Source organism: Fulmarus glacialis, unplaced genomic scaffold, assembly GCF_000690835.1.
Source record: "Fulmarus glacialis isolate BGI_N327 unplaced genomic scaffold, ASM69083v1 scaffold41181, whole genome shotgun sequence".
Classification (NCBI taxonomy): domain Eukaryota; kingdom Metazoa; phylum Chordata; class Aves; order Procellariiformes; family Procellariidae; genus Fulmarus; species Fulmarus glacialis.
The window spans coordinates 271-10512 of NW_009195405.1; the positions used below are offsets into that span (position 1 = coordinate 271).

Here is a 10242-nt window from a genome sequence, read left to right on the forward strand (position 1 = left end):
CCGTATGTGGCTCTTCCACCTTTGCTGATCTGTCACCGGAGATGTATGCAGTGAAAAATATTATAATGCAAAGTACCAAAGAGCAGGGAACAAGCTTAGTAGTACAGACATTGTGATGCTTTAATTTCATCAGCACCAAGTCATTAAGTTGAGTTAATACAGTTGTAGTATTAATAGGTATTAATATTAAATAGATTTACTACTGTCTAATCTGGGGACTGTTTTAAAAAAACCTAAAATTATTTGATTTAAATCACTTCATTTGACTTCAAGAATTTGTTGGGAAGGAGGAAGGAAGCAGCTGTGAGCTGCTTGAGAGCACAAGTGGAACGGTGCAGCTGTCGAAAGATGATGTCTTACATAATACTCCTTAGTTGCTTTGCTTTTTCTGTTTTGCCTGAGATCCTAGTTTCAGCATCACTGCATTCAGGTTTTGGGGTTGGTTTTTTTTGCTTTTTGGGTTTCTTTTTGCTGAAGATGGTTGACTTAATTTTGTGATTTTTAGGTAAGTTTTGTTTTTTCTATTTGTTCTGCGTTAAACAGCTACACTTTGTTTAAATGTGGTTTGCTAAGGTTAAGTTGTATGCAGAGTGTTTGCTTACACTGACAGTGTGCTTTTGGTAATGCTTTGTTGCTATCCCCCATGCGCTGTTTGAGCAGGATCTCCAGCGTTTGATCTGTACTATTTTGCCTGTTGGGTAGAGTTGCAGTCATTTGGCTGCTGCTTGTATTCCAGGCTGTCGCACATATGGCTTGCTGGGTTTCAGAGGGCTTATTTGTCCAGCACTTAAAGCAAGGCTAGTGGGATCTGAGAAGTCTTAGGTCAGCCATGCCAAATGCTGTCACTGTTCCTGCCTCTCTCAAATTTGTGATGGGTGGAAATTCCTACTTGTGATAGGCTCATCTCCTTCTCACTTTGTCTGTTGAAGGTGTTGAGAAGGTGGCCGGGTTCACGCCCAAGCTTCGGGACTGTGGTCAAGGGTCTTGATTAGGGACCGTCCTTATTCTGTTTTATGTGAAAGGAGACAGTGAGATGACTCCTTTACCTTGTCTGTGTGTTTTTTTTTTTTCTTTAAACAGGGACTTCAATATATTTTTCTTGGCTAAGAGTTAACACCCTGAAGTTGCCTGTAGGTGCTCTTTTTACAAATAACAACTCTGTTCCCTGAAATAATAATGGAGGTAGTCAGTTGTAAATATGCGTGTAGTTTTTATGTGGGACTGCTTAGCTAAGACAAGTCTAAGTAGGCTGGAACCATGATACTGTAATCTGTAGATTTCATCTTCATATTTTCATTTGATTTTCAAAGCTTTGTACTGTTGTACTATACTTTATACTAATATTTAAATTTTTATTTTAGAGTTACTACACAAATTTACAATAAAACCGGAATTTAACCAGTTATGGAGCTGGCTCATAGTTTGTTACTGAACGAGGAAGCATTAGCTCAAATCACAGAAGCAAAGAGACCAGTCTTTATCTTTGAGTGGTTAAGATTTTTGGATAAAGTGCTGGTAGCTGCTAATAAGGTAATTTAATGTTTTGTGGTTTTTTTTTTTTCTCCCTTCTTTCTAAAACATTTGTATTAATTTCATGGTAGAGAAAGTTGACAGGTAATGGCCAGGTGATAACTACATGATTTCAGGTTCAGCCTGAAGAGCCTCTGTATTAGTTTGTATCTTTTAAGTGTCATGTCATGGAGAGGATAACAGTTGGTGAAGTATGTCATGGAGAGGATAACAGTTGATGAAGTAACGCAATGAAGAAATTCCACCAGTGGGATTATGTAGGCAGTCAGTATGACTCTTTGTTATATAACACATAGCTTGGTTTGAGTTCTTCTTTGTTGTAAATATTTGGAAGGCAAAACCTTCCCTCCCAGAGTAGAGATTCTTGATGTTAAAGAGGATTAAAAGATGTTCTAGCAGGTATTACTGTATTTTTAGTAAGTATTTTAAAAAAGTAAAAATTAAATAGGGTAACAGCTAATTCTGAGCATTTTGCATCTGTCTCTGCTATTATTGAATGTATCTCAAATCTCTGTGAGACAAGCAATTTGCTGAATTGCATACAAGTGGGAGTGGCATAAGATTTACTTCAATCTCTTGTAGATTTTTCTGGGTGTTGGAGGCAAGACACAGGATTAAATTACTTTTCTTATTTTATTTATTTTTGATCCATTAACAGACAGATGTCAAGGAAAAACAGAAGAAACTTGTAGAACAGCTGACAGGACTCATCAGCAGTTCCCCTGGGCCACCTACGCGAAAACTACTAGCAAAAAATCTTGCTGCTCTCTACAGCATTGGAGACACATTTACTGTTTTTCAGACGCTTGACAAGTGTAATGACATCATCAAGAGCAAAGATGATACTGCAGCCTACCTGCCCACAAAACTGTATGTTTAATATTATTAGGGAAAGGGGAATGATTTTTAAGCAAAGTGGTCGTGAATATTACAGAAGAATCAGCCTGCACATGTGCACGTTATGTTTACTTATATTTTGCATGCTTATTTGGAGTTCGCATATGCTTGATACAGCAGAGAACAGAGCAGGATTGAGATTGTGGGGGGCAGGACTCAAAGGTGACACATACATGGCTTTCCTCTGGGCAAGGGACTGCCTTAGGTTTCTTCCCCGGCTTATGTCATGGAGAGGATAACAGTTAATGAAGTAATGCCATGAAGAAATTCCACCAGTGGGATTATTACTGATTGTGCTCAGGGTATCCTGTTTAAGATGGAACCTGCAGATTGTCAAACAAGAGCATTGTCTATGCCCATAGAATTGTAACCAAATATTCAAGTTTTTTTTCCCCCATCAAACGTTGTTTATGTTCCCCTGCTGTGATATACCACACAAGTCTCTCAAACAGAGTCTGTATACTTGGATGTGTGTGTGCGTGTATGTGTGATCCAGTTTGTCTTTACTAATGGGAGCAGTCTCACTGGTAGGAATTTGGTTAATGCCACAAACAGCTTCTGCTGAAACTTTTTAGTACTTTCCTACACGTACTGCTTCATATGTTCACAGTGTCTAGTAAACCCCAGTTTGGGCTTGCCTTCAGACATTATCATAACAATAGGATTTAACAATAAAATCTGAAATAGTTACCGTTTGGGCAGATACTGTCCTCCTTTTATTTGAAGCTGTTGCAACTCTCTGAGGAACTTGTGTAAGTGGGAAGGGTTTTGTACTATAACGTGCTCTGAAACTTATGCTACCCACTCAAGTGGTAGTCCAGAAGGTTTTTTACTATATGATTTCAAACTTCAGTTTTTGATGTTTGTATAGAATTGTGTAGCAGACATGCCCATTAAGGGGCAGGCTGTAATGAGTTTGTAACAAACAGCTTTGCTAAAAATTCATTTACGCAAGAATTTCGGATTTAAAAAAAAAAAGCCTTGTTCCTTGTGATGAAAAAGCGCATGTTTTCAGGAGCTGTTTCTGTGACTGTCCTGGGGCAATTTGTGTATATAACTGCAGTACAGTATTACTTAAAATATTCCTAATCTCAAATGGCAGGGCCATATATACACAAAGGTGTATATAACTGTTTATGGATCCAGTGACTTTTACAGTGCCTATAAGTTTTCTTGTGTTATGCAATAATTTATTCATTTTAAGTTCTTAGGCTTGAAATCATTCAGTATCTACAAACATGTGTCAGGATATGTTAAAGAGTAGGGGCTATCTTGCAGGTGCTTGGAAAAGAGACAGTTTATTGAAACACAAAACCTTAATCTTGCTGAGATTTCAGCACATGCTTGTCTTCTCCAGAATTTTTCACTCTATGTGTAGATCCTGTAATAATACCTGTTCAAATACATTTGTGTTCTTAGAAGCTGATAACTTTTCTGTTACTTTTTTTGTAAACAAAAAAAAAGATTTAAATGCACAGTTAAACAGCCAGTATAATAGTGGATAATAAATAGATTTTTATTCATCAATGATGATTAAAACATACATTTCTATTTAAGTATTTTTCTTCCTTTAGATGATACAGAAAAAGAGTACACCGATTAATGTCTTTTTTCATAGGGCTGCTGTGGCATGTGTTGGAGCATTTTATGAAAAAATGGGCAGAATGCTGGGTAGTTCTTTTCCGGAAACGGTGAATAATCTTTTAAAGTCTCTGAAAAGTGCAGAGGTAAGTTTCAGATTATTTTATGTATGTGGTCTTGATTCCATTTAAACTGAAACCTGCTTCCTCCAAAGCAAATTCCTGTCAAAATGCCTGGCTTGTTTGCCTTCTATGTAGAAAAATGCAAATCACTTAGATAGTTGGTATCCAGTTAAACATGTGCATGTATCTTTACTGCAGAGAGTTTAGAGTTTTGTCATATGGGTATTATAGTAGTTTCTTCATAGTGGCATCAGTACTTAAAATTGCAAAATGGTTGTATGTACCATTTCTAACTACTGCATTGGGATTTCTGCTTGTGTACCCTGAATAAACATTCAGTTGTTTAAAAATGAATAAAAATTACTTAAGTTTTGGAACAAAGATGTTACTCTGCATGTGAGCAGGATACATTGTGCTCTGAAAAGAGAAAGTGTGTCAAAATGTTGAGAGAATGTGTCCTGGGCTGTCAGTGGGTCTGATTTGACACAAATAGCTTTGCTGCGTTTGTATGGGGTCTTTTTGTTTTTTAAATCTATAACAAGTTGGAAGGAACACTGATTGAGTGGATCTTGTCCTGGCAGCTCTTTTCTTTGGCTGTGTTGTTGTACTTGTGTGATGATTTTTTTTTTTTTTTTTTTTTTTGTGCCCTCCAACTGTAAGTGATTGCCTGTGTGCAGGTATAGTAGGAAGCTGTTGACTACTTGGGCTTCCTGTTCTCTCATATCAACTGTTTTTTCTTTTTTCCCGAGGCTGCAGCAGATAAATGGTGAGGCAGGACAGAAGCATCTTGTCTAGGGCCAATTTGTTGGGTTGCCTGGGCTCATCTTAATTTATGTGACAACTGAGGCAGTTCTAGTAAAGCTGTGTATAGTACTTACTGCTATCTAAAACCAGCTAGGTATTGGTTGTATATGACTTCAGTGAACTATATTATCAATGTTTCCAAAAATACTCCTGCACAGAAGCAGGAAAATGCAGAATTATGCACCTGGTTCTTACGATACAAGGATTGTGTCCACATTCTTGCATAAATGTTTTTTTGTGTGTGTGCAGTCTCAGGGCCGCAGTGAAATTCTGATGGGTTTACAGAAAGTCCTAAATGGACTTGGAGGAGCAGCAGCTTCTTGTCACCGTGATATTTATAAGAATGCTCGATCTCTGTTGACGGACAGATCTATGGCTGTACGATGCGCAGTGGCTAAGGTGGGTGTGTTTCTCATCAGTCATAGAAATTCTTGTGCTGTGACTGTGAAATACCTGCAGTTGAACTGTGACCTGTTGTTTATGATAGGAAATTTGATAATTACTTAGGCAAAGTACTTCCTTACTAGTTTACACTGAAGGCTTAGACATTTGATTCATTTCAGGTAAACAAAGGTACTGTAATACTGTCTTCGCCACTCCATAAACAAAAACGAGATAGAATATATTAGCTGTGACCTCAGTGGGAGAGGTTTTTGGTAACATAGTTCTTTTGTTGTGCTTTCCTCTTTTAATTTTTTATGTATTAACCTATTCCATGAGTCTTCTGATTGTTTACTCAGCTAAGTTATTGGGTAAATGGGAGTGTGTGTGGGGAAATTAACTCTTAAAATATTCATATTAAAATATTTGCTGAATAAACGTGACAATTACACTGATACTTAAATAAAAGGTGAGAATGGTCTCCGTTGGTGCTCAGCAAGTCTTTTTTTCCTACAGTGTCTGCTGGAATTACAGAATGAAGCGGTGTTTATGTGGACAGCTGAACTAGAGAATGTTGCAACGCTGTGCTTTAAAGCTCTCGAAAACTCAAACTATGGTGTGCGAGTTGCAGTGTCAAAGCTTTTGGGGACGGTCATGGCTACAGCACTGATACCAAAACAAGCAACAGGTACAAGTCCTTCTGGATTCCATTTCCAAGTGGACGAACTGCACCTTCGGTACCATGTTACATGACAACGTTGCACAATACATTGTTGTTCTGGTAGCTGGAAGCTTGTAGGTGGATTGTTTGGTTTTATAAGCTCTAAGCTAAAAAGAGTAAAGAGTGCAGAATCTCTGTTGTAGTCATACAAAGGAAAAGAGAGCCAACTACCAAAAATCACCTGGGAAAAGTAGCTTATTTTTTAAGCATGAAAACAAGCTGTTATCTGAAATGTTGGCTAGATTTATGTTTGCAGGACAGTTTAGAACTGATAAGCCTGGTTTCAAGATCATTGCTTGTATTGGTTGGAACTTTGGGATTAAATGATTACTTTTCTTTTTGCAAAAGTGATGCGACAGAATGTGAAGAGAGCCACGCTTGAGGAGGTCTTGGAGCTAATGGCCACAGGATTTCTGCGAGGGGGATCTGGTTTCCTAAAGAGTGGTGGAGAGATGTTAAAAGTAGGAGGATCTGTCAATAGGGAAGTGCGAGTTGGTGTTACCCAGGTTTGTCATAAGCTGCAATATTTTTTTTTTTTTTTTAATAAAGTAACATTTTTACAGAACTGTAACCCTTTTAGTAGGAAGAATACACACTTCTGTTGTTTATTGATTTATAAGTTCACTTACAAGTCTAGTTTGACTGACCTGTTTCGTGAGATGTACATGTGGTGTCATTCACCTAAGCTACTTTCTTTTATTATTCATGTGCAGTAACAATAGATTAAAATATGTGCTAAGGAAAGCTTATTTGATCAGTGTATATTAGGTGGGATTAACTTGAAAAAAATAGGTGAAAACTTAGTATGTTAAAGACTTTAGCTCTATATTTAAATTTTATTTCTTTTTAGAGAGGACACACTGTTGTACTTTTGTGTGTGCTGGCTCTCTTTTCAGCTCCTGGGTAAAGTTTGCAGCCCTGATTTGTTAAACTGCGTTTCTTCTCTCTGTATGCCTGTCCTGAGTAGGTGAAACCTGCTGAATGTGGAAGCTCCACTTGTCTGATAGAGAAAGGTGGCAGCAGCATCTCTTCAAATTCACACATTCTCACTCTGACATGTATTTCAATATGCTGCAGTAACTTGCCAGAATCCAGATTTTTGGATTGTAGGGTATTTTGTGAAACCCTTTTATTTTTCTCAGCCTTTGGCGAAAATGCCCGGTCTTCATTGTGAATTAGAACATAGAATCATAGAATCATTAAGGTTGGAAAAGACCTCTAAGATCATTGAGTCCAACCGTCAACCCAACACCACCATGCCCACTAAACCATGACCCTAAGTGCCTCATCTACACGTCTTTTAAATCCCTCCAGGGTTGGTGACTCCACCACTTCCCTGGGCAGCCTGTTCCAAGGCCTGACCACTCTTTCAGTGAAGAAGTTTTTCCTGTTCATGTTGGGCTGTTATTGACATTATGTTCTTAAAATTTTTAAAAAGAGACACATTTAGAGCAATGGACTGCGTTTTCTTGCTGTCATCCAAAGAGTGTTTTGTGCTTCACAGTATATGTAGCAGTGTAGGAGCTGCTCTTGGCACTGGAAACAGTTTAGCTTCAGTGACAAAGATCCGGCTAGTGGATTGATTCATCCTGCTTAGCCCCATTAGGGTTGCTTATTACTAACTGGTACTGCTACTATACTGCATTATGCATGAGTATAACTATAGTTTTTAGTCTTTGGTGACTGAATATAGTCTTTTGTTTCTGTTTTAATCGGATCTGTATGTATTTTCTGAATTTGCAGGCCTACGTTGTCTTTGTTACAACATTAGGGGGTCAGTGGTTGGAGCGCAACTTTGCTACATTTTTATCACATGTCCTTGATCTGGTCTCCCATCCTCGTGCAACTCAGACCCACGTGGAGGCAGTTTACTCTCGAAGATGCGTGTCCTTTATCCTGAGAGCAACTGTGGGCAGCTTACTTGGGGAGAAAGCACAGATTGCAGCTGCCAAAGATATATGTCAAGCCATTGGTAAACAAATGAAGGCAGTGGGTGAGAACCTTTTTTCTTTATTTGAGACCAGTTGAAAGTTACTGTCATTTTACTGGGTCGTCCATTTTTTAGCTTTCTTCTACTGTGAGGAGTAATTTTGTTGTTATGGTAAAAGATAATTCAGCTGCTTTCTGCTTGAAATATGATAACCAAAATGTAAGTTCTACTTGCAAAGTGATTGTGTAAAACTGGCTTGTTATCCTGTGATGGCTTTTGACATTGCATTTGCTTAGAATGGAAGTGAGGAAAAAAGTGTGTAATCTGTCTTGGGATAGGTTGTATTGAAAGTTGTGCAGGGTTCTTTACTACCAGTGTTAAAGGTCCTGTAGGTTGGGAGCTTGTAGGTCTTTGTGTATCCTTCACTAATACCCATGCTGATACCCAACTGGATTTTATAGGTGACAAATAAAAATGTAATCTTAAGACTGGCATTAGAGAGGATAAATGTGGCCCCTTTGCAGAACTTTGCAGATGTAATCACTAAGAGGACTGATAAAACTGTGTTGGCATTTGTTTCTTATGAAATAAGTTAATTGGAGCTGGAGATTGAGAAAGTGAACTGGAATTGCACAACATGCATTTACCAAACATCTGTTTCTTCTTTTCTGCTGCCATCTAATTTGAGTTGAAAATAATGTTTAATATATGGAAATGGAATTGATTTTGAAACTTTTGCAGGTTCTTCTCATAACTATTTTTTGATAGGGTAGGTATGTTTTGATAGGGTAGGTATGGAACCTTAAAGGGGTTCCGATTACAATAAGTATTACTTCCAGGAAAATAAGTCTGTTGGAAATGCTACTTCTGAGATGAAACGGTTGCAAAAATTCCTCCTCCTGCCACCTTGTCAAAGTTGCAGGAAATTCCATTATGTATTTGGATGATCGCAAGAACTGTTTCGTTTTTTGACCATTTCTGATGAATTTGGTGATAAATTGGAAGGATTTTTAATTGGTAATGATTGCTTCCCTTCATATAAGGGGGGGTGATTTTCTGAATTTGTACTGTAGTAAACATATTAACATTAATTAAGTGACAGTTGCTGCTTCTGGAATGTTGTGTAGGAGAAAGAACCTGCAGTGGGATCTAGGAACATAATTGGATAAATTTAAGATGATTAGAGGTTGTGATTAATTATTTACTAAAGGTCTTTTTATTTAGTTTTATTCCATATATATGCATGCAAGTTTGTATGCAGAACCTGGATATGTCAAGATTATATTTTTAGTTACTGTGTGTAGATACAATACACACATGCTGTATATGCGTATACTTGCTTTTGCTGTGTTATACTATTAATCCTACCTTTTAGTGCACTGCCATCCATAGTAACTGCTGGGCATCTGTTTTTCATGGTCTTTGGATGATTGTGTTTGGCTGATAGCTGTAAAACTATTTATCTTCAGAATGTGTTCGCTTTGCGAGTTCACAGTATGACCAAACTTGTGGTTTTGTTTTAATATAGGGTTGATGTCAAAACTCAGCTGTCCCTTTCTGTCCTGTATATATTCAGGTGTGATTCAAACGGTAGTTAAGCAAGATACTTTTGTTTTCTTTTCTGCAGAAGCAGTAGTGAATGATGCTAACAGCGAAAATAAATCAGGAGCTGCTGATGTAGCTGCAAGCCAGCATGTAATGGTGTGCGCCCTCCAGGAACTGGGTAGTCTGGTTCAGAGTCTGAATGCCACTGCATCTCCTCTTATTCAAGAACCCTCTATTGGTATGCAAATAAATTTAAATAGATTGAGATATTTAGGCAATGAATATGAAATAGCATTAAATCTAGTTAAATAATAAATTAGTATGTAAAAATAAATTGATGAAACTGGCACTTGCTGTAGTACTCCAGGTAGCTATGTTTGTCTAGCTCATTGAGTTTAGTACCCTAACTTTAGTTCAAGTTTGACAAAGTATTAAGCAACTATTTTGATTGAAGTCTGCCTGAAGCTCTTTTTTAGGGTGAGTAAAGTTGTAAAGTTGTGGTTTTTAGCATTGATTTGTTTCTGATAATGGTTTTATAGGAAGTACGTTGTTTTGCTATATAAGGTCTGAAATATTTGCTCCTGGAAAGCTGTGTTGCCTTCAGATACCAAATTTCTGTGGGGAGGTTAAGAGTATTTTATCGAGATGAAGCTGTGGATAGTCCCATTTTAAAAAGCTAGTTATTTGGCTTAAGTTGACGAGGGTTTGTGTGGGATTCGAAGCCACCGAGG

General features: G+C 37.7%; 1 protein-coding gene across 1 annotated transcript; it reads left to right on the plus strand.

Annotated features, from left to right (window-relative positions):
• Positions 1-1404: 1404 nt before the first annotated feature.
• LOC104084307 (HEAT repeat-containing protein 5B-like) lies at positions 1405-9749 on the plus strand (the record flags this gene model as incomplete). Its single annotated transcript, XM_009588081.1, has 8 exons — positions 1405-1530; positions 2189-2400; positions 4046-4154; positions 5184-5333; positions 5832-6003; positions 6385-6542; positions 7780-8029; positions 9594-9749. Coding segments are annotated over exons 1-8 (1333 nt in total), but the record flags the coding sequence as incomplete, so codon positions are not given.
• Between the last annotated feature and the right edge of the window lie 493 nt (positions 9750-10242).